The sequence below is a fragment of the Balaenoptera borealis genome (genome assembly GCF_965194805.1).
Source record: "Balaenoptera borealis genome assembly, chromosome: 5".
Lineage (NCBI taxonomy): Eukaryota > Metazoa > Chordata > Mammalia > Artiodactyla > Balaenopteridae > Balaenoptera > Balaenoptera borealis.
In genome coordinates, this window is record NC_138862.1 from 79145207 (window position 1) to 79171311 (window position 26105).

Genomic DNA, 26105 nt, shown 5'->3' on the forward strand with positions numbered 1-26105 from the left:
CGGCAATTTTCATCTGTAAGTCGGGCCTGTGTGTTTGACCTTGAGTACGGCAGCTCATATGAAGATTCTACAGCTGGAAGCAAGACAGTTGGCTTCACTCTCACATCCCTCCTTTCAATCTTTTACATTTACATTTCAACAGTGACTGCTCCCAGGCTCCCGGAGCCAAGTTCCCTTCTTTGCTTCTTATACACACATAGAGCTCCAAATCCAAGGTATAGCAAAGGGCAAATGGTCAAAGACTCTCTCAGCAGACACTGTGATCTAGAGGGAAACCCAGTCCCTCTCCAGCCCCTCTCATCCCAAATAAATATCAGAGCAGACATAGGCTCACATGTTGGGACAAGAACTAAGGAAAAGAAAAAAATGAATAAAATCTGATAACCCCCGACCCTAACATACACACACACACACACACACACACACACACACACACTCTCTCTCTCTCTCTCTCTCTCTAAGGATTTCAAATCAGTAAGGAAATGTGCCAGAGTCTCAAATGACTATAATACCAATTGTAGAGGGTTAAATCCTATAAGAGCAGGAGAAACAAAAGTCTTGCATGCTCAGGAAAGGCCACATCTATTTGGGGAAGTTCCAGGAAAGCTTTTTAAGGTTGGATGACACAGATTTTCAAATGATGGAGACAAAGCAAGGTACAAGACAGACAGCAGTCTGGGCACAGAGAGAGAAGGCTAAGATAGCAATGTCTGGGAGAAGTGTCCAGTTTGGTCAAGTGTTCGAAAGGAATGTGTAGGAGAGAGATGGGGGTAAAAGTGAAGTATTTGGGAGACTACTTCTTACAGAAACTGGGGCTGGAGGTACAGGTATGTGGATCTCAAACCTGAGCATGCCTAAGAATCCTTCCTAAGAGCCTCGTAAAAGATGCTAATTTCCTGGCTGGTTGTGCAGGGATTCTGGGGAGTGGTCCAGAATTTTATTTTTAATGAGGACTTCAGGGTGATTCCAAAGCAGGTGACCTCTGACACGTTTGGAGAAACCAAGTTTCCACAGTCTCGTGACTGGCCATTGCCCCTCAGACTCTTGGAGCTCTCAAACCAGTAGTGTGCAGGTAACATTGCGGAAACTGAAATGCTGGCGAATAAACGTCCTTTGGTGATGTGAATTAGGCAAACTTCTCCTTTGCAGGTTTTGTAGGTGTGTCCCTGAGGCTTCGTCTGTGCAGTTATTTACTGCTCAAAGCCCCCATACCTTGAGTTTTATTCAGCCCTGTCAACCTCTCTGAACTCTCACTTAGCCACTGAGGTAAGAAATACCACTTTCATTCTATTTGTGAGGAAATTTAAGCTAAAAGAAATGAGGTGAATGCAGCATAGTAGCTGGCTAAGCTGGGTGTGAATGAGGTCTGACTTTAAATTCCATATTCTTTCTCATTTGCTGCTTCACATCAGGTCCCCTAAGTGAAAGACTGATATCTTACCTAGGACTCTTGAACTTATTTTCAGGTTTATTTTTAAGATCAATTTGAAAGCATAAACTCTCTCTCTCTCTCTCCCCCCTCTGCACAAATCCTTTTTCTGCCAATTGAAAATGTATTTCATTTTTCTCTTCTGAGGGTATGGAGCAGTTCAGAAGACCCTGCTAACGCAGATTCCAAGCTGTAGCTGCGTAATTATCATTCCTTTATCCTTTAAGAGATATAAGATAAATATGAAAGAAAACGAGGACCAGACTCCTTCCCTATTTTCTTTCCATCCTTTTATCTCTAAAGTAGGAAGTTTACTGAACCACTGCCAACAATTCACTCAGCCTAATGAAGTATATAAGTAATAGGATTAAATAATCTTAAACCATTATTACAGTGGCCTGATGCTGACATTCATCCAAACTCTGGCAAACACCGAGTGGTGAGTTCATGCTTGATTTAAAAATAAACAAACTAGGGCAGTGGGAAGGTTCTAGCATAAAGTTTCAGAAGCATTTAACCTGGAAATCTGAGACTCTCCATCTTGGTTGGGACTGAAGCAAATGCTGTCCTATTTCTAAACTCTCCAACCAAAATTTACACAACCAACATTTTCTAGGGATGTTTCTCAGGGGCCTGTAGCCACATATGGTTAAATCTCTTCATGTCAGTCACAAAGAAAGCAGTTCTTTGAAGGCATCATCAAGGCTCATGGTTTCTATTCCTCCCCCTGACATTAATAAACCATATAACCTCAGGCAAATCAGTCAGCTTTCTTGGGCTTTAGGTTTTCTTGGCTATGAAAATGACGTTATTGAATTTCTAAGGTTCCTCCTGGCTCTTAAAAAGCATTCTAATTCTATGACAACAGAAATGAATATAGTTTGGGATAGGCACTGGAGGAAAAGGTTTTGTTCAGCTAGGTCTCTTTCTTATTCCGGGAGGTCTACTTACAGGTGGGAGCTTTACTACCCTTATCAAGGACTGCCTTGAAGCCTGCAGGGATGTGGTGGGCAGTAATCAAAATCAGCAAAGGACCGGGGGCTATCTGGGGAAAAGGGCTAAATAAAATCCATTAGCAGAGGACAGTGCAGTAACTATTCTTCTCCCACTGAAAGCTGTGCTGTTGTATAATTACAGGGTGCTGATATAAATGCCTGTTAAAGTGAGAGGTGCTTTCCAAAGCATATTCAATCCCCAAATCATTTTGCTCATGAGTTAATTATCCCTGTAAAATTTTATAGCATTCTTCACTTAGATCATTTACACTTTGAAAGGTTTACCTAGGTGTTTTATACTTTTTGTTACTTCTGTATAGGGATTTTTTTTTCCTGTTATATTTTCTAAACTTAAATTCCTAATTTTAATGTTGGTAGGTTACTAAACTTTTCTTATTCTAATACTTTAGGTTTTCTCAGATTTTCTTAAACAATAATCTTATCATCTGTAAACATTTATACATCCTGGTCTTATAATTTTGAGTGAAAAATCTCAGAAAAATAGGCATGATACAATGCCATTCATTTAAAATTAAGAAACACTATATACAAACAATACTATATATATATTTTATATATTATATATATTTATAGGTATAAGTATATATTTTAGAGGTATGTAGTAAAACTACAAAGAAATGCATGGATATGATAAAAAAACAAATTTAGCAGAGTAGCTACCTCTGTACAGGAGTCTTGAGAATGTGATTAGGGACAAGAACCTAAGGGATTTCAACTGAATTTCTAATATTTTATTTCTTAAATTGGATAATGGATACATGGAATTTCATCTTATTATGCTTTTTATCTTTGTCTGTGTTAGAAATATTATGCAATTGAAATATACATAAAACAAAGAAAAAGTCATATATATAATATATATTTATCCTTTGTTTCTAAATTTCCATTACAAAGACTAGAATGTTAAGAATAATATTGATATAATAGGAGGGATTCTGTGCATATCTAGGAAAATCTAGGAAGAAGGCTCACTATTGGTTTATTTTATCCTATTGAAATTATACATCTTTTTTCTTCAATTTTACTTAGAGCTCATTTTGAGTTACTGCAATTGTTTTTGTTTTTAAACAAGAATGTGTGACAAATTTCATTAAATACCCTTTTGGCATCCATGGAGATGATTATCTAGTTTTTTAAAATTTGATATATCAATACAATGAATTATGTTAAAAGATTCCTGATACTATTCTAACATTGGAATCATGGAATAACCTGGGTTGTTTTATTATGTGGCATTCCATTTGCTAATATTTCATTTAGGATTTCTGCATTTGTGAAAGTTTGATTAGCATAGAGTGTTCTTTGGGGGGCAACCTAGGTTATGTATTATTATTCAGGGTCAGGCTAGCTTTACAAGATGATTTGGGAAGCTTATCTTCTCTTACTAAGCTCTGAAAGTTGAAATAGCACAGGAATCAGTTGTTCTTCAAAGATCTGAAAAATCCTGTTAGTGAAATTTCTTGGTTCTTTCTCAGGTGGTAGCTCTGCATTTCACCCATGTTTATGAGGTTATTTAACTTTTCTTCCCCTGTATTTAGATTTGCACAGAAAATAGCCTTTTTTTACATAAAATTTTAAGTGCAATAATTTTTATATGTCTTCTATACCTATGCTAAAAGCTTCTTTTTTCATTCCTAATTTTCTGTAAATTTTGTTTCTCCCTTTTTTTCTTGATTATCTTCACTGGATGTTTATTTTATTGTGCTTTTCAAAGAATCACCTCCTGGACCTGAAAATTCAGTATTTTTCAACGTGTCGATAACTGCCTTTATTTTAAACTAATCCCTTCTCCCTTTGGGTTGATTTTGTTGTCCTTTTCTAGCTTTTTAGGTTCATATATTTGCACTCTGGTTGCAATTAATGATTCTAACTTTACTTGGAACTCAAGTTTGGCTGCATCTCATCTTCCTGTCATACGGTGTTATCATTATCACTACTTTCTAAGAATTTTTTAACCCAAGAGTGTGTTTGTTTATCCTTTTATAGATTTCTTGTCTTACTATAACATATGTACAACTCTGCCTGCCAAAGTAGGAACTGTCTACATTTTCCTTTCAGACTATATTATGATGCTTTTCTAAATCTTCCACAAAGATTTGGAAAGATATAATCTCTTTGGTTGTATGGACCAAAGAGATTATATTAATCATATTAATCATATTATTCAACTTCTATAATTGGTTTGTCAGAGACTGCAAGAAATGTGTTACAGTTTTATAAAGACTATGGTTTTACCATTTTCATTTCGTATTTCATCAATATTTTTATATCATATATTTCAACATAATGCTATTTAATGAAGAAAGACTCAGAGCTGTTCTTTGGAAACTGTGACATGTATCAATAAAATAATGTTCTTTGGCTTGATAGTTTTGTCCTATATTGTATTTTGTCTGCTATTTTTTATTCTCTCTCTCTTTTTTTTTTATTTGGCTGTGCTGCGTGGCTTGTGGGATCTTAGTTCCCCCACCAGGGTTTGAACCCAGGCCCCCTTAAGTGGAAGCATGGATTCTTAATCACTGGCCACCAGGGCATCCCTGTCTGCTTTTATTATTATAGTTAGTAGGTAATTAATATTATTTTCTTTTGGTCTGAATTTGCCATTACATCTTTTCCTATCTCTTTATTTATTTATTTAACATCTTTATTGGAGTATAATTGCTTTACAATGTTGTGTTAGTTTCTGCTGTATAACAAAGTGAATCAGCTATATGTATACATATATCCCCATATCTCCTTATTTTTACCTATTAGTTTTATTGGTTCATGGCTTGTCACCAATTTATTTGCTCTGGATTTCCCACACACTTTTTGATTAATTTATTTGTCTGCTGGAATATTTGAGTCACTTTTTCAGAAAGGGCATGTACATAATACACATTCTTTTTGAGTGTCCGTGGAATATTTAAAAGAAACTATTTCTGTAGAAGGCAAAGTTTGGTATACTATTAAGTAAGAAAAACAAGTTATTAATTCATATGAATAGCATGACCTCATTGTGTTTGTGTATATGTGTAAACATTTATACAGATGTGTGGTTACATTTATAAGCATATATCCATACAGAGGTACACTGAAATAGAAAAGGAATATGTGGTAAAGAGTAAACTGTTATAATATTTAGACGGGAGAGCTACATACCTTTTAAAATATTTTCCAATTTTTCTCTAATAAGCATGTAATAATTAAAAACTGAGTTTTCATTGTTTTTTTTAAAAAAGAGTTACTACCATAAGAAAAAATATGCTGAGCTCAATATGGTAATAGAGAAAAAATTAATAGGAAAAAAGAAATCTAGTAATAACAAATGAGATCTTCAGTGATTTGCTGGATATGTGGAAAGAGCTGGACTTCAGAATCAAAAGCCAGGGTCAAGTCCTGGATCTGACACTCATGCTCTGTGGAACTGAGCAAGCTGATTTTTTCTAAAACTCAGTTTCTTACTATTGGAAATGAAGGCGATAATAACTGTACCTATTTTCTAAGATCATGAGAGAATGACATGAGATAAAAGAAAAGTGCTTTGTAAAAGTTAAAGCACCACAAAAAATGTTAGTTACTCCTATATTATTTTTAACCATAAAAAGAGGCTTTTGTCTTAAAACCTGAGGCTTTTCAAAGACAGCAAAAATTAAATGCTCAAGAAAAGATGGGGCTATGGTTTTACTTTGATAGAAGTTCAGCCTTTCAGGTTCTGTAATACTGGAAGGCATGACTTGTGGTCATCAATGAAAATCGTGGGAATCGAAGGCTATAATCCCAGGGGCTGTCAGTATCTGCACATTTTTAGGAAGCTGAACACTAGTTTCAGGGTGGCAGTATGGATCCAGCCATAAAGTGCAAGTTAAATCTGTTCCCTAGTCTTCATTTTTGTCTTTTACTTTGAAAATATCAAAGCCACTGTAAATGGGACTAATAATCTTCCCCTTGTCTGTTTCACAAGATTCTAATAGGTATGGCAAGGTACAGTAATACAGGCTCAGGAGCACTGTAAAATAAGGGGCTGTACAAATGGAAGAGATAATTATTCATAGTAGTTAGCATGGTTAAATCTCTCAAGAGCATACTTGACAAATTCTCTTCTCGCTTGAAGCACTTTTCTCCTTCCTGGGTGAGTGCTTGTGGGATGATGACGTAACATTAAGAAGAAAGTGTGTGTGTGTGTGCACCCACGTGTGTGTGTGAGAGAGAGAGAAACACTCCTTGGAAATGAGAGAGCAGAGGTGGACAATTAAGAAAAGAGGAGGAGGGAAGTTCATGTGAATTTTTCAAGTTTAGTCCGAACTCTCAAGTCCTTTCCTAATATCCACATAAAGCACTGGCCATAACTGCTTTTAAAACATTTTATTAGGAGGAATTGAGCATATAAAAGGAAAACTTTCCAGCAGAGGTACAAAACCTACCTCCTAATGTAGCTTGAAAAGTTAGAATGTTTTGACTGTAGCCATTTAGTGACAGAGGGAGCAAATGGCTGTTAGTGTGTTGGCCACCAATGCGTCAAATTCAGGAAACTTCAAGTGTTTAGTCTCCTGTGGAGTTGGTCTCCTATTTCCTGAGGTCTTTTAATCGCTTGGATTGTAACTGTAATAAAAATGTCTGTACCAACTTCCACTGCTGGAGAGTCAGGAGTTGGATTTCACCCACTCTGAGTAAGAGCCCTGGTTTAGGGGAAGATCCTTGGCTGCCATTTCATAAACAGACTTTCTGAGAATCTCTGATGCACTGTGTCTCTAGGCCCAGACTCTTTGGCAATGCTACGAACACAGCAATTCTTTTGTAAATCTGTACTTATGAGTAAACCTGTCTCATTAAGGGCAGAAGGACACATAAGTGGGAGGCATGGTTGCTGCCTTTACCAACACAAGAATCTTCTTAAGCAACACATGAACCTCTTCTTCTCATATATGCCCTCATATTCTTTCTATGGCATCTATTTATTTCAGTATTTCCATAGCAACTGCAGCTATGAAATTACCCCAGAGGTAGAGCATTTCTAAATTCTATCAGATTAAGCTAAGGGAAAAAGCAATGATAATAATGTTATTAATCAGATTAAGCCCTTATATAAGTAAACAATTTCTTCATGATGTACAAAGTCTGACACTTGTTCATTCCTTCCCTTTGAAGACAAGGAAGAAGTTAATATCTCCCTTTAATAAATGAGGATACTGGTACTCAGAAATTAAATGACTGATCTAACATCACACCAGGAGAGCAAGGACTAGAACCAATGTATTCTATTTACATCACTTTCCTTCCCAAGGAAGCTTAGTGCTCCTAATTTTAATTTGTTCATTTATCCAAATCCATAAGAATAATCAAAACTAAGCTTTTAAGAGATCTATCATCAAAGTAGAAAAGCTTCTCATTGATTTTCTAATCATAAAAACTCAAATTAAAAACTATTACATAAAAAAAAAAAAAAAAAAACTATTACATAATGCATCTATTAGAAATTGGTTCAAAATAAATGTAAACAAACCTCTTCAGTAGTGGATAGGTTATAGTTTAACATTTGGTCTCATTATTGCTCATGGTTCTGAAAATTGGAAAAATCTTTTTAAGTAAATCCAGTAAAAGTTCTCCAATTGCCATAAAGTAAACTTGGTAACATAAATCAAAGGACTTATGTTAAGAACATAATTCAAAATAAAATAACATAAAAATTTTTACTCAGTTATTTATACGCATGTTATGTACAATACTAAAAGTTTGGAAAATACCCAATATCTTCCTAGTGGCCAATGGTTTTAAAATGTGGTGTGTAAACATAATGTAAACCTAAACAGATAAAAAGCTAAAATGGAAATTATTAACAATGGAAAGCTATATACATATTTACATTAAGTCAATCAATAGAAAATACAAAGGAAAGCATGTATAAAATGATTAAAGAGAATTACAATGCCTTACTAAATCCAAATTTGTTTGATCACAGCTATGTACATGTAAGGATTAAGGATTCAAGAGATCATAGGAAAATATGAATAATCATTAAATCAAAGATAAAGCCATAACTGGTATAGTCTCTCTCCAAATTATGTAAATGTTTAATTAAAATACGATCTTAAGTTGATCAGTAACCAACACAGGCAAGAATAAATTAAATTTATATTAGACTGGTCTCCTTCCTGAACTCAGAGCATCAAACAGGGTGGTCCTTACACAGAAATAATTAACTAACTAAACCACTATCTTCAATATTCTGATTCCATCAACCAAAAAAAAAAAACGCACAGACTGAGCCCAGGGCTTAGGTTTTCTCTGTTTTGTACAGGATGTCTTTCAGACATCTTGTTTCCACTAATGGAACAAGAGGCAGTTTGAATGAATGACATTGCTCTGTTCTAAGGGCTTTGTTTCCAAGAGACATACATACAGCCCTAGGGTCCTCCTTAAACAAACTCTATCTTCAAAACAAACTTATTTCATTTTATTCTCCCAGCTTCCCCAACCTCCCCCAAAAGAGAACTCTTTACATTTTTCGTGTGGCAGCTTATTGGACTTAGGAAAGTTCAGAAGAACTTAAAATGCTAAAACATCCATCTGAGGGCTTGAGGGCTGTGCTGAACTCTGAAATCAATATCGAACAAGGAAAGGTCTTTCAGTAAAGCTTAACTGAATTCTGATAAGAATTAAATTACATTTAGAGTCACCACGGATAGATCTCATTAAAGAAAAATCGTGATTAAAGTTTCTTCAGAGGGAGTGAAGTCAAAAAGGATGGTAAGAATTTCCATTATTTGAATTCACCCACTTCTTCCAAGGATGTGATTAAATATCACCCAGATAGTGCTCCTTGTCACCAGCATAGTATAGTAACAGGCAACCAAGGCCTAAGGAAACATATCCTAAAGAATCACTGAGCTGCTACGCCTGGAATGGAGATGGAAACCTCAGTCCACCACTGTAGAAGCTCTTAATTAGACAGCTTAGACTTTCTTAAGTTTTACTATACCCTCAGGAGAGCAAGCAAAGCATTTAAAAAAGAGAGGGGGGTTAAGTCTGAGATTTCCCAAGCCCGATGCATCTCACTACACATGTAAGGTGCTCACTTTCAGAAACGCTAAATAGGCCAGAAATCTTATCAAAATTAATCTCAGAATAACATTCATTCCACTAGCCTTCCCTGAGCCAGACAAGTGTGCTTTACAAGGACTGCCTCATTTCATATTTGCAAGTCTGGGGAGAATCCAGCAATCATCACCATTATATATATGAAGAAACTGAGGCTTAGAAAGATCAAGGAATTTTCCCAAGAAGTCAAAGTATTAAGTGATGCGGCGCGCCTCAGGCTGGTGCAACATCACGTGGGCCTCTGACACCGCAGGCTCGCTCCGCATCCGTACCCTTCCCTCCCCCTGGCCTGAGTGAGCCAGAGCCCCCGAATCAGCTGCTCCTTTAACCCTGTCCTGTCTGAGCGAAGAACAGATGCCCTCAGGCGACCTACACGCAGAGGCGGGTCCAAATCCAAAGCTGAACCCCGGGAGCTGTGCGAACAAAGAAGAGAAAGGGAAATTTCTCCCAGCAGCCTCAGGAGCAGCAGATTAAATCTCCACAAACAACTTGATGTGCCTGCATCTGTGGAATACCTGAATAGACAACGAATCATCCCAAATTGAGGAGGTGGATTTTGGGAGCAAAGATATATATATATTTTTCCTGTTTCTCTTTTTGTGAGTGTGTATGTGTATGCTTCTGTGTGTGATTTTCTCTGTATAGCTTTGCTTTTACCATTTGTCCTAGGGTTCTGTCCGTCCGTTTTTTTTTTTTTTACTTTAAAAATTTTTTTTCTTAATAATTATTAATCTTTTATTTTAATAACTATTTTATTTTCTTTTATATTCTTTTCTTTTCTTTCTTTCTTTCTTTCTATTTTTTCTCCCTTTTATTCTGAGCCATGAGGATGAAAGGCTCCTGGTGCTCCAGCCAGGCATCAGGGCTATGCCTCTGAGGTGGAAGAGCCAACTTCAGGACACTGGTCCACAAGAGACCTCCCAGCTCCATGTAACGTCAAACGGCAAAAATCTCCCAGAGATCTCCATCTCAACGCCAAGACCCAGCTTCACTCAACGACCAGCAGGCTACAGTGCTGGACACTCTATGCCAAACAAATAGCAAGACAGGAACACAACCCCATCCATTAGCAGAGAGGCTGCCTAAAATCATAATAAGGCCACAGACACCTCAAAACACACCACCAGACGTGCACCCGCCCACCAGAAAGACAAGATCCAGCCTCATCCACCAGAACACAGGCACTAGTCCCCTCCACCAGGAAGCCTACACAACCCACTGAACCAACCTTAGCCACTGCGGACAGACACCAAAAACAACGGGAACCACGAACCTGCAGCCTGCGAAAAGGTGACCCCAAACACAGTAAGTTAAGCAAAATGAGAAGACAGAAAAACACACAGCAGATGAAGGAGCAAGGCAAAAACCCACCAGAAATAACAAATGAAGAGGAAATAGGAAGTCTACCTGAAAAAGAATTCAGAATAATGATAGTAAACATGATCCAAAATCTTGGAAATAGAATAGAGAAAATACAAGAAATGTTTAACAAGGACCTAGAAGAACTAAAGAGCAAACAAACAATGAACAACACAATAAATGAAATTAAAAATTCTCTAGAAGGGATCAATAGCAGAATAACTGAGGCAGAAGAACGGATAAGTGACCTGGAAGATAAAATAGTGGAAATAACTACTGCAGAGCAGAAGAAAGAAAAAAGAATGAAAAGAATTGAGGACAGGCTCAGAGACCTCTGGGACAACATTAAACGCACCAACATTTGAATTATAGGGGTCCCAGAAGAAGAAGAGAAAAAGAAGGGGACTGAGAAAATATTTGAAGAGATTATAGTTGAAAACTTCCCTAATATGGGAAAGGAAATAGTTAATCAGGTCCAGGAATCACAGAGAGTCCCACACAGGATAAATCCAAGGAGAAACACGCCAAGACACATATTAATCAAACTATCAAAAACTAAATAAAAAGAAAAAATATTAAAAGCAGCAAGGGAAAAGCAACAAATAACACACAAGGGAATCCCCATAAGGTTAACAGCTGATCTTTCAGCAGAAACTCTGCAAGCCAGAAGGGAGTGGCAGGACATATTTAAAGTGATGAAGGAGAAAAACCTACAACCAAGATTATTCTACCCAGCAAGGATCTCATTCAGATTTGATGGAGAAATTAAAACCTTTACAGACAAGCAAAAGCTAACAGAATTTAGCACCACCAAACCAGCTTTACAACAAATGCTAAAGGAACTTCTCTGGGCAGGAAACACAAGAGAAGGAAAAGACCTACAATAACAAACCCAAAACAATTAAGAAAATGGGAATAGGAACATACATATCGATAATTACCTTAAATGTAAATGGATTAAATGCTCCAACCAAAAGACATAGACTGGCTGAACAGATACCAAAACAAGACCCGTATATATGCTGTCTACAAGAGACCCACTTCAGACCTAGGGACACATACAGACTGAAAGTGAGGGAATGGAAAAAGTTATTCCATGCAAATGGAAATCAAAACAAAGCTGGAGTAGCAACTCTCATATCAGACAAAATAGACTTTAAAATAAAGACTATTACAAGAGACAAAGAAGGACACTACATAATGATCAAGGGATCAATCCAAGAAGGAGATATAACAATTGTAAATATTTATGCACCCAACATAGGAGCACCTCAATACATAAGGCAAATGCTAACAGCCATAAAAGGGGAAATCGACAGTAACACAATCATAGTAGGGGACTTTAACACCCCACTTTCACCAATGGACAGATCATCCAAAATGAAAATAAATAAGGAAACACAAGCTTTACATGACACATTAAACAAGATGGACTTAATTAATATTTATAAGACATTCCATCCAAAAACAACAGAATACACATTCTCCTCAAGTGCTCATGGAACATTCTCCAGGAGAGATCATATATTGGGTCACAAATCAAGCCTTGGTAAATTTAAGGAAATTTAAATCATATCAAGTATCTCTTCCGACCACAACGCTATGAGACTAGATATCAATTACAGGAAAAAATCTGTAAAAAATACAAACACGTGGAGGCTAAACAATACACTACTTAATAACCAAGAGATCACTGAAGAAATCAAAGAGGAAATCAAAAAATACCTAGAAACAAATGACAATGAAAACACGACGACCCAAAGCCTATGGGATGTAGCAAAAGCAGTTCTAAGAGGGAAGTTTATAGCAATACAATCCTACCTTAAGAAACAAGAAACATCTCAAATAAACAACCTAACCTTACACCTAAAGCAATTAGAGAAAGAAGAACAAAAAAAACCTCAAATTTAGCAGAAGGAAAGAAATCATAAAGATCAGATCAGAAACAAATGAAAAAGAAATGAAGGAAACGATAGCAAAGATCAATAAAACTAAAAGCTGGTTCTTTGAGAAGATAAAGAAAATTGATAAACCATTAGCCAGACTCATCAAGAAAAAAAGGGAGAAGACTCAAATCAATAGAATTAGAAATGAAAAAGGAGAAGTAACAACTGACACTGCAGAAATACAAAGGATCATGAGAGATTACTACAAGCAACTCTATGCCAATAAAATGGACAATCTGGAAAAAATGGACAAATTCTTAGAAATGCACAACCTTCTGAGACTGAACCAGGAAGAAATAGAAAATATGAACAGACCAATCACAAGCACTGAAATTGAAACTGTGATTAAAAATCTTCCAACAAACAAAAGCCCAGGACCAGATGGCTTCACAGGCGAATTGTATCAAACATTTAGAGAAGAGCTAACACCTATCCTTCTCAAACTCTTCCAAAATATAGCAGAGGGAGGAACACTCCCAAACTCATTCTACGAGGCCACCATCACCCTGATACCAAAACCCGACAAAGATGTCACAAAGAAAGAAAACTACAGGCCAACATCACTGATGAACATAGATGCAAAAATCCTCAACAAAATACTAGCAAACAGAATCCAACAGCACAGTAAAAGGATCATACACCATGATCAAGTGCGGTTTATCCCAGTAATGCAAGGATTCTTCAATATATGCGAATCAATGAATGTGATACATCGTATTAACAAACGGAAGGAGAAAAACCATATGATCATCTCAATAGATGCAGAGAAAGCTTTCGACAAAATTCAACACCCATTTATGATAAAAACCTTGGAGAAAGTAGGTATAGAGGGAACATTCCTCAACATAATAAAGGCCATATATGACAAACCCACAGCCAACATTGTCCTCAATGGAGAAAAACTGAAACCATTTCCACTAAGATCAGGAACAAGAAAAGGTTGCCCACTCTCACCACTATTATTCAACATAGTTTTGCAAGTTTTAGCCACAGCAATCAGAGAAGAAAAAGAAATAAAAGGAATCCAAATCGGAAAAGAAGAAGTAAAGCTGTCACTGCTTGCAGATGACATGATACTATACATAGAGAATCCTAAAGATGCTACCAGAAAACTACTAGAGCTAATCAATGAATTTAGTAAAGTAGCAGGATACAAAATTAATGCACAGAAATCTCGAGCATTCCTATACACTAATGATGAAAAATCTGAAAGTGAAATTAAGAAAACACTCCCATTTACCATTGCAACAAAAAGAATAAAATATCTAGGAATAAACCTACCTAAGGAGATAAAAGACCTGTATGCAGAAAATTATAAGACCCTGATGAAAGAAATTAAAGATGATACAAATAGATGGAGAGATATACCATGTTGTTGGATTGGAAGAATCAACATTGTGAAAATGACTCTACTACCCAAAGCAGTCTACAGATTCAATGCAATCCCTATCAAACTACCACTGTCATTTTTCACAGAACTAGAAAAAAAAATTTCACAATTTGTATGGAAATGCAAAAGACCCCGAATAGCCAAAGCAATCTTGAGAAAGAAAAACGGAGCTGGAGGAATCAGGCTCCCTGACTTCAGACTATTCTACAAAGCTACAGTAATCAAGACAGTATGGTACTGGCACTAAAACAGAAATATAGATCAATGGAACAGGATAGAAAGCCCAGAGATAAACCCATGCACATATGGTCACCATATCTTTGATAAAGGAGGCAAGAATATACAGTGGAGAAAAGACAGCCTCTTCAATAAGTGGTGCTGGGAAAACTGGACAGCTACATGTAAAGGTATGAAATTAGAACACTCCCTAACACCATACACAAAAATAAACTCAAAATGGATTAAAGACCTAAATGTAAGGCCAGACACCATCAAACTCTTAGAGGAAAACACAGGCAGAACACTCTATGACATAAATCACACAAGATCCTTTTGACCCACCTCCTAGAGAAATGGAAATAAAAACAACAATAAACAAATGGGACCTAATGAAACTTCAAAGATTTGCAGAGCAAAGGAAACCATAAACAAGACCAAAAGACAACCCTCAGAATGGGAGAAAAGATTTGCAAATGAAGCAACTGACATAGGATTAATCTCCAAAATTTACAAGCAAATCATGCAGCTCAATATCAAAAAAACAAACAACCCAATCCAAAAATGGGCAGAAGACCTAAATAGACAGTTCTCCAAAGAACATATACAGATTGTCAACAAGCACATGAAAGAATGCTCAACATCATTAATCATTAGAGAAATGCAAATCAAAACTACAATGAGATATCATCTCACACCGGTCAGAATGGCCATCATCAAAAAATCTACAAACAATAAATGCTGGAGAGGATGTGGAGAAAAGGGAACCCTCTTGCACTGTTGGTGGGAATGTAAATTGATACAGCCACTATGGAGAACAGTATGGAGGTTCCTTAAAAAACTAAAAATACAACTACTATACGACCCAGCAATCCCACTACTGGGCATATACCCTGAGAAAACCATAATTCAAAAAGAGTCATGTACCACAATGGTCATTGCAGCTCTATTTACAATAGCCAAGATATGGAAGCAACCTAAGTGTCCATCAACAGACGAATGGATAAAGAAGATGTGGCACATATATACAATGGAATATTACTCAGCCATAAAAAGAAACGAAATTGAGTTATTTGTAGTGAGGTGGATGGACCTAGAGTCTGTCATACAGAGTGAAGCAAGTCAGAAAGAGAAAAAGAAATACTGTATGCTAACACATATATATGGAATCTAAGAAAAAAAAGGTCATGAAGAACCTAGGGGCAAGACAGGAATAAAGACGCAGACCTACTAGAGAATGGACTTGAGGATATGGGGAGGGGGAAGGGTAAGCTGGGACAAAGTGAGAGAGTGGCGTGGACATATATACACTACCAAACATAAAACAGATAGCTAGTGGGAAGCAGCCGCATAGCACAGGGAGATCAGCTCGGTGCTTTGTGACCACCTAGAGGGGTGGGATAAGGAGGGTGGGAAGGAAACGCAAGGGGGAAGAGATATGGGAACATATGTATATGTATAACTGATTCCCTTTGTTATACAGCAGAAACTAACACACCATTGTAAAGCAATTATACTCCAATAAAGATGTTAAAAAAAAAAAAAGAAAAAGTATTAAGTGATGGAATCAAATTCAAACCCATGTTCTTCATACCATGTTATAGTGTTTCCCGGTATTGTTCATGTGATTCCTCGCTCGTAAGAGATGAAAGAAAACTGAAGGAAGCAGCCATAGGAGCATCGTTCAAGTAACAAGAATCAACAATGCAGTGAAAAAAAGGGTGAAAAATAGACACAAGAATTACAAAAAACAGTGTATTCTGTGGTCACTTAGTGTATGGACAAACAGCCATAGGTGCTTCTAGAGGCTCTGCTGAGATCACTGCAATAAATAATTTCACTCTGGTCCTAGATCAGTGTGAATGACAGTCCACACAGTCTGTTACAAAGGCAGGGAACTTTGTAATTTTCTCATTCAATGAAGATTTCTAAGAGTGATATTTGAAACATTTTTATTTCCTAAAGAGGCAAACTTTTGTTCACTAGACTTTTCCTGATATGTAATTGTCCCTTCCAAAGCAACGGGATATCACTGTGTCTGTGTTTATGTTCTGGAGAAACTAAAGCCTTGTGGTATGTTTATGTTCTGGAAAACTAAAGCCTTGTGGTGTCTGCAACAAATACGAGACTAATGTGAACAACTGAATTTAATCCTGGCTTTGACACTAATAAAATAAGTCATTTCCTTCCTCTCTGTGTATTCTCACTTTTTTTTTAAAATAAATTTATTTATTTATTTATTCATTTTTGCCTGCATTGGGTCTTTGTTGCTGCATGCAGGCTTTCTCTAGTTGCAGCGAGCGGGGGCTACTCTTCATTGCAGTGTGCGGGCTTCTCATTGTGGTGGCTTTTTTTGTTGAGGAGCACGGGCTCCAGGCACGCAGGCTTCAGCAGTTGTGGCACGTGGGCTCAGCAGTTGTGGCTCACGGGCTCAGCAGTTGTGGCTTGCGGGCTCTAGAGCACAGGCTCAGTAGTTGTGGTGCACGGGCTTAGTCGCTCTGCGGCATGTGGGATCTTCCCGGACCAGGGCTCGAACCCGTGTCTCCTGCATTGGCAGGCGGATTCTTAACCACTGTGCCACCAGGGAAGTCCCTGTATTCTCACTTCTAAAGAGAGGAGTTAGACAAATGACCTTAAGTTTTTTTTTTCCAGCTCCAACATTGTGTGGCACTATAGTGATATTATATGTCACCAAGTTGCCCTTGGGGAGGAAAATGAAATAAAATTGAACTTAAGAGATGCAAAACAATATTCAATCCTGCAAGATCTTAATCTTGAAGAAATTTCAGATCTATGCTACAGATTCCAGAGCTGCAATGAGTTCGAGCTGTCAGGTTATAGGAAAATCCCAGTGAGGCCAGCAACTTCTGCAATAAACTTGAACCTCGGGGCTCTGAAAAGCTATGTGTATAACTTCCAATACCTCGCACCCAAGGTTTCTCTTACGTTGAAATGCTGGGGATGCTGAGGGCCAAATCGTGCCTCTTGTGTGGGTTTGCAAAAAAGCACTACTTTTTCCACTAACAAGTGTTCAACAGAGAGATAAAATCGTGTAGAAGGATAGCAAGGAAATTTACTTTAGATTAAAAAAGTTTATGTTCATTTACCAAACTGCTCTATCAGAAGCCTAACGTGTAGATTTAAGTAGCCTGACAAACAGCTAAGGTAATGTGACTATGAGTATTTTTTAGTCACCCAGCTATGTTATTAAAATATAGTTGTGTATTTTAAAAAGGAGACAATTATTAGCTCAGTCAACATGACTATTTATTTCCCTTTAAGGTAGTCTATAATAGTTTCTCTAACTGCATCATGAAAACCTGCTGGATATGACAGGTAAGAGAAATTCTGGGTAGAAAAAAGGTGATTCAAAGGACCCAGGAGTTTGAAAGAGCACTCACAAGTCCCAAGGCCCTGCAACGTTCCTCTACAAATACGACATCAAATACGGAGTGAGATCTAATAAGAAGTGGTGTGACTCTGCTACTTGGGAAACCTTCTGATGCTTTAAGGGGGAACGTGTTAGCTTGTACATGTATACTTGTAAGCCACAGCGTGATGATCTTCCTGGCAGACCACTAACTGAATGGTAGCCCCATCTAATGCACCCTTTGACCTCATATGAACAGGGGGCATATGGATAAAAATTAAGACAGACCAATTTACACACACGCATATTTTGAAATCTGATGAGAAGCCAAGATCTGACGGCTACGGCTGAGCTGGAGTGACTGGCATTTTGCCAAAGAAGTCATCTTTGTAAAGTACCTGAGGACCAAATCGGAACTTACGATGTAGCAGGGCTCACAGTAGGCTTTCTTCTCCACCGCATAGAAGGGCTGCCCTCGGAGCCTGTTGTTACAGACGATGCAGGTAAAACAATGCACGTGGAAGACCTGATCCATCGCAGTGCATCCTGTGCCTTCCCCTACTACATTTTCCCCACAGCGAGCACAGCGGCCTGAAAGAAGAAAGGGGTTGACTGTTAAGAACACCTTCAGTCCTTCTAAAGAAGACAACGTGTGGTGGGGACAGCACACTTGTAATGTCAACAGCAGATGGGATCACCACCACCACCATCACCGTCATGAGCAGGGTGACCACTACAGCCCCCGTGAGGCCAGCATGACGGGGATTTTACGAATCAGTTGACAAGTTGACCCTCACAGCCAAGGTCCCACGGAGAGTGACTGAGTAGAACTCAGGTCTCCTGATGTTGAGGCCACTGCTCTGCCTCTAATCTCACACACAAATTAAGAGGAACATGACTCAGGATGGTAGGAGCGGAAGGCACAATCTAGAAAAGTCTTTCTCCTTGGAGAGACTATGTGTCCAGCTAGACTGCGAGGGAACTGGGTCCAAACTCAAACTTCAACTCCTTCCACGAAAGCCTGGCTTGCAAAACCTCTGCATCCAGCCCTCAGTGACAGGCAGATAAAAAAGTAGTCCCTTTTATTTCCAGATAGCGCTGACTGCTAGAAAGTGTTCTCGTACTGAGCCGGAATGCTTCCTCATTCTGTTACCCAATAGTCCCAGTTCTGTCCTTGAGGGCCTCAAGAAATAAGTCTCATCTCTTACACTTGACACCCTTTAAGATATTACAACTCAGCATTGCCTCCAAGTCTGTTTAGAGTTTGAATATCCCTTAATCATGCAACAGTTCCACAGACTGTAGGATTTTGAGTCCCTCATGGCCTTGGCACTGTCCAGCCCAGTGTTCTGCAAATTTTCAGCATGATTAAATTGATTCGTGGGGCTTCTGACCACACATGGACACTGTGTTTAGGCTAAAAAAAACTGCATTAAAATTTGAATAATAACATTAACATGTAATTTACAAAAAAACCCTTTATGTCATTGAGAGGCATTGTGCTGGCTGCAGTCTGTACCCATAGCTGGCTTCACCATGGGAATCTTGAGCCAGAGGTCAGAGCCGCATTCAGTTTCCCTTCTTATTCTTTATTTCTACGAAGGTAAAAAGTTTTAACCAGTATTACAAGTCACTGGGAACGTCAGCAAGAATCGGCAGGCTTTTACAGATAAGCTTTAGCAAACCTAGTGCTTCCTATGGGTCAGGCATTTTCTAGGTGCTTTCTGTATATTAACTCATTTCATATTCACAACAACCTGTGTGACAAGTACTATTAGTATCGCTATTTTACAGATGAGGAAACTGGGTTACATAAGTGGTTGACTACCTTCTAACCCAAGCAGTCTAGCTTCAGTGTCGATGGTCCTAACCATTCTGCTGTCTTGCTTCTGCCTAGTTCTGTGCGTCAGGATTGAACACAGAGCTGACACTATGGAGAGATTTCTCACTAAAGGCTGCCTTCAGCCCTCCATCACATTGGACTGACGACTATTTCACACCTAGAAGGGAGGAGGTTTAAATGTTTCAACTTGGGAGAAAAGAGGCAAATGTGTTTCTAATCCTCTCTTGCACTGATCCTGGAAAGTATTTCTTTACATTCTGTTGCAGAATTTGAATGCATCTTTAAAATATAGCCCAAACTATAGAACATTTTCCCCCTAAAGAATGAGAAATATCAGGTGCTGAAAAAAAGAGTCAAACTTTTGGAAACTGAGCCACTTCCACCATAGATGATATTTTTATGAAGTCTTGACATATTCTTGACATTTGATAAACTTTTATAAAATAAATGTTTGTAATAAACTTTGTGGCTTGATTTACAAACTTCTATCCAAGAGTGAACTTGTGTCTGTTTTTTATTAAAAGATGTGCAACTTTAGAAAGGTGCTTTAAAATTTTAGACTCTCATTGCCTTTAGTATCAAAATTAGGATTTTCATATGGCACTATTTTGTGATTCTTCAGAAAAAAAAAAACTTCATTGATTTACTAAAAAGTTCACTATACTATGTTTGAAAAGGATGCTGAAAGTCTGAGAGCTTCATGCCACTATCTGACAACATTTCACTACAGAGAACATATTGGGAATTACAGGCGAATGGATCACCAATCCATAAAATATAATTTAAAAAATTATATCGTCATCATCATAGCATTCCAAATTTTCTTTTTCAACTGCTTGTGCAAAATAATCACATTCATCCCATTGTATATAGATTCACTTCCAATATTTATACTGGAATTGTTTTCACTAACGTTTACATTTGTAATGTTAATCTGAAGTGGTATTTATGGGATTATCTTTATTACTATCTTTTCTACTTTCAAAGAATCATATTCAAATCACTGATCTATTTTGGCGAACTGAAGAAATAGTGTAATATAGTAATGATTAAAAAATGTAGGTTTAGCAGCAGTAGGAAAAAAAAACATACTAATGACATGAAAATACTGTGAGCGTAATGGCAATGTTACTGAACATTGGATAAACAACACCGATCAACATAGGTTTGGTGGTACATATGCAATCTTTAAGAATGTGATGATTCATATTAAAAGCATATTGGATTCCTGTGAATATTGTAGTTTTACAATTCAGATTCATTAAATGCAAGTCAACAAAATAATTATTTATTACTCTTTCCTTTTCTGGACTCCTTGATACTCCATCAGGGACTACCAGTGATCTGTGGACCACACTTTGGAAAAAATTTGTTCTGGCCAAATGTGATTGACTATTGGTCATGGTGGTCGATGAGACAGGTAGAGGTAGCAATTATGATTCCAGACCATGGCTGCCCAATGCGTAATATCTGGAATCCAAGAGGCTGAGCCTACATGGTTTATGGAGAGTTTGAGAGCTACCCATGAGGATCTAGGAGAAAATTTCAATCACTGATTAAAGGGAAAGGTTGGAGCAGAGCCCTAAAGGGCAGGATGAAAAGCTAAGCTTTGGAATCATCATTGTATTCAACAGGCATTCCCCAGGTATTTACTCTTTGCCCAGTACTGTAATCTGTATGATACCCAGAAAGGAATTAGGCGACGTCAGTGCCTTTCACATTAATTAGGAGACTATATAACATCCTACAATCACATGACAAAATGTGGTGTCATCTGAGAAAGTGCTCTGGAGATGTGGGAGGAACATCACACTTGAGAGGGCTCAGGAAAGGTTTTGTGGAGAAAGAGGCATTTAAGTCCAATCTTAAAGGATGGAACTTTGACAGGTGGGGATGGAAGAGAAAAAAACATTCTAGTTTTTCCACACAGTGGATGAGTGGCTGGGTTTCCTGGATCCAAACACTGTGCAGTGGCTTGGTGGTGGGACAACAAGGTTTTGTCCTCTCGGCTATGAAAGCAGATGGTCTGTGTTCACAAGGAACAATCTTTTCCTTTATATTTTGGAGAATATTCTTCCAGAGTGGGTCAGGCTAATACGCTGGACCCAGACATGACCAGCTTGCTGCCTCCCGTATTTTTCGTATTCTTGGGAGAAATTGGGGACACCAGGCTCGAGGGCAGTCAGTCTGGCACCTTTAAAATCACAAGCACAGAAAAGAGCAAAGAACAAAAATTAAAAATAGCTCTCTCTACACTTTCTGTCTACAGCAGGACAGAAAAGGTGCCCGAATGTTACCTTTTCACATTAACAAAAATGTACCGACTATACCTTTTAGGGAGGCATTCACAATGGAAAGAAAGTCACTAGAGCATAATGCGTCCTTGCCCCTAGAGGGGCTCATGCTACACATCATTAAAAGCATCCTGCAATCTTGCTGCCCATCTTGGAGACAAGTATCTCAGCGCTTTTAAACGAGAAAAACCAGGGGAATGGTACCAGACTTGGAGGCATCAGAGTATGAAGGAAACATTGTTGATTAGGGGCCAGTGGGAAGCCCAGGGTCAAGTTCAGACCCAGGGATGGTATGAGGAGCTCATTGGCAAAGCTTAGCACAGTAACTTAAAAAATCCAAGGACAGAGGGTTAGACAGCCTGGGGGGAACTTTGTCAGTGAATTGAGATGCCTGAACCAAAAAAAGCTTGTCCATGTATTATCGTTTGTTATATATCGATAACGCTTTATATCGATTGTGGAGCTAGTCAGAGACTCTTCTCACCCCTCCCCCTCCTTCTTCCCTACTCCCACAACTATTACAACCTCTGCAAAGTCTCTGAAATGCTTCTCTTCCATCACAGGTCTGCTGCCCACATTGGGCTTATTATCTTTCATGGGTCATTGCAATGACTTCCTGATTGTTCCACTAGCTCTGACTTACTCCCTCTTACACATGGACAGGCTTTATGGTGGTCTTACTACTTGAGCTAAGTCTGGAAGTTTAGATAGTTTTTGAACAAGCCATTTTAGGAATGGCATGGGTGAAGGGCAACGTTACAGGCAAATCTACAAGTTAAGCAAGACAGGTGGAGTAGTGGGACATGGGTTTTCATATTTACTGGTGCCAGCTTCCTCTTTCTGTAATGTGAATTTATTTTCTTTATAATATGAAAATAAAATTTCATTTAAAAATGATGTTCTTGTGACCAGTACACCATTAATACGATAGGCCATAGACCTTCTTCTGCAGATACTGCTTGTTTCTGGGGTGAGACCAAAAATGTCCAGTCATTTTGAGAGTCGGTAGCATGGTGATGGGGGTGGTGGTGACATACTCTCAAACTTGTGCATTATTCAACATCAAAAGCAAACTAGTACATTTATGCAGACATAAAGCCAGGTCACATATGTCTCCATCTCCTCCTTGCCACTTGCCTTGTAACAGAAATTTTTGGCATAAGCAAAATTAATAGTCTATCTTTAAATATTATAATGAATTGAAACTCTATATGCCAATTGTATGATCTATCAGCTTTCTCACTAAGCACCTTTTAAAATATATTCTGAACAAAGTCCTACTCCAAAAGTTGAATCAATAAGGTTATATCAGAGTAGTGAACTGATAGCAAATCATTCCTAGAAACAAAGCTTGCTCCAATTTACCCTACATGTGTCCACTGGAGTTATCTTCCTAAAGCACAGGCTCCATTAAGTTGATTCAGAAATTATCTTCCACTGAAAGTACAAAAAGTTCATAGAACAAGTTTGTACTCTTTATGTGACAGGTCCATATGACATTCACTGAAGTCTAGGATGATGGCATTTTCTAATCACCAAAGCTTTTACTTTATGAAACCCTGTAGTATTAATGCATGGAATAATAGATAACCTGTTTTTTAAACTGCGTAAGTCCTAGGACAGTGATTCTCAACCTTGCCTGTATGTTGGAATCATCTGGGGAATTAAAAAAAAAAAAAAAAATACTGATCTCTGGGTCCCAGCTCCAGAGAGTCTGATTTCATTGGTCTGAGGTAGGATGTCTTAGGATTGGAATTTTTAAAAGCTCTCCAGGTGAATGCAAGTTAAGCCACTGTTCCAAGGGGTGCCTATTTCTGCACTGCTTGTCAGAATAACAGCTGACAAGAAGCGCCCAGACAGACCTCATCTGCACGCAAAACAGTTAGGGGACAGACTGTTAACCATGAGTTGGCTGAAAAAAAGAAATTTCTGTGGCATCATATAATATATCTTGCTTTTCACCAACAAGAGTAATTTCCCTAATGCTGTCTCTTTATGTTTTAGTCTGAAGAGTTTCCAGTGGCTTTCCATCCATTGATAACACACATGAAGAGAATCAGCTAAGTTTTACCATAAAATACTTTGATAGCATTAAGCCGGAGAAAGCAGTTCACATACATTAATTACAAGTATTCCCATAGAACAGGCTTCTTTTGTGCTGTAAATAAATTTATCATATGGCACTGCTATGTGGCCTTAGACAATACAGAACACACAAAGAATGTCAACCGATAGCCATTTAAGGTAATGATACCACATAGTATACATCATACATCAAATCAAGTTTTATATATTTTCTTGGACTCTGCCTTTAAATACTGTACCAATATCTGGTCTCCTATGGTTAGTGCCATTTAGCTCTGTGAATCCTGGGATCCTTAACATATATTAAAAGCTGGACTGCAGGACACATCTAATTTTGTCACTGCTTGTGTGTATATAATTGTATTATACGACTTCACTGTTATTGCTTAGATGGTCCTTGCAGAGACGGCTTGCAGATTCAACGGGTACATGGATGGGAATGAGAAGCAGAGGGCAGATAGCTGTTCTCCTCTCTTTCTCTTCTCTATTCTCTCTCTCTCTCTCTCTCTCTCAGGCACACATGTGCACAGGCAGACAACAGGAAAAGGAGCAATGACTACAATAGTACTAGAACCAACGGTAGACATGTACAGCTTTCAGAAGGAGACAAAATAAGAAGTATTTTAGTACAAAATAAGAAATTAAGCTAAGTAACAAGAAAACAAAACAAAACAAACAGACTCCCAAAAATTGTCAGAGAGAATGGTTTGGGAATGGGTGGACAGAGGCCTGGGCAACAAACCAGATGAGATGGAGTGAGAAACGAGTGACCTGGTAAAAGGAAGTCATTACAAAGTTTAACCATGAGGTGACTCATTTATAGACACATATTTGCTTAGGTTGGACCTTCAGGTAAGGAGGTAAATTGGGAGGGGAAGTCCCACATAGGGCTGCATAAGCAAGCATGTTTCACTGATTTAAATACACTGCATTGTGAAGAAGCATAACAAAAACATAAAAGAAAATTACTGTATTTTTTCCTCTGGGTCAGACACTGCCTTAAGCTCTCTACATGCATTCTCTCATTTAGTCCCATCAACATTTATCTATTCTTATTTGATAGATAAGAAACCAGGGGTTAAGTCTCTTGGCCAAGGTCTCAAAGGTACAAATGAGGTGAGGCTGGGATGGGAACCAGGTCAGACTTCTAAAGTCCATCTTCTTAATCAGCTTGTGGTTTTCTAGGAATACACCTCATTATTCAATCATAACTGTGATGTTTTCGGCATTGCTGAGGAGTGGGGTGTGTTCCCACTCCCAGGGAAAGAAGAGCCAGCAAAGTATCACTTCTCCAACACCCCAAGGCTCAGGCGAGCTTAGGGAAGTGTCAGAATCAGCTACACGTGGCGAAATCAGTACAGCTAAGGGTCCTTCAGAGACCTTTGGTTGAACCCTAACCCTTACCCTTCGTTGATTCTCAAACTCTGGCTTCCCACCAGGAACGCTTTTAAAATAATACTGATGGCCACACTCTGCTTGCAGAGATTCTGATTTATTTGGTTTGGTGGGGGGGCCCTGAAATCACGATGCTAATGCGCAGTGGGGTTGGGGACCATTGTTCTAAAGGGAACCACGCGTTCGTATGTTCCACAAAGCGGAGTCCATCCTAGAGTGTTCTTAGAAAGCAGTGATGTTTGGGATCAAAAGCCCTGGCCCTAAGGAGCTACATCTAGGAAACTGCAGAAGGAGAAAGTTGGTCACCATGTACCCTGGTCCTAACCTTCACTAAACTAATATACACAGGCACAGTGGTCAGGAAAATTACTTTCTGACAACAACTTCCAGTCTCAGGAGGAGCAGTAAAAACATAACCAAAAACCAGACAACAACAAAAGCAAAACAAAAAACAATACTGCTTTGCAGTTTGGGATACAATACATGGTGCCCTTTGAACAAAATTATATATTCCATGGTATAAAGGCAATCAGACAGAATTGCGAGTCTTGCCTGTGTTACTCACTAGCTATGGGAACCTGGACAAGTTTCCTAAATTCTCTGATCCTGAAGTCCCTTGTTTTCAAAACAAGTAGTTGAGTCATCTTTCCAGTTATTCTTTCAACCCCTCCACTAACGCACTTAC

The 26105-nt window shown here is 38.2% G+C and overlaps 1 protein-coding gene across 8 annotated transcripts in view; it reads right to left on the reverse strand.

The window, feature by feature from the left end:
* The window catches only part of LPP (LIM domain containing preferred translocation partner in lipoma), a 694560-nt gene that overhangs the window by 102484 nt on the left and 565971 nt on the right, over positions 1–26105 (reverse strand). For all 8 annotated transcript variants that reach the window (XM_082393255.1, XM_082393258.1, XM_082393259.1 and 5 more), the window contains one exon: positions 18225–18394. In XM_082393255.1, coding sequence (XP_082249381.1) covers positions 18225–18394 — 170 coding nt within the window. The remainder of the gene's footprint in view (positions 1–18224; positions 18395–26105) is intronic.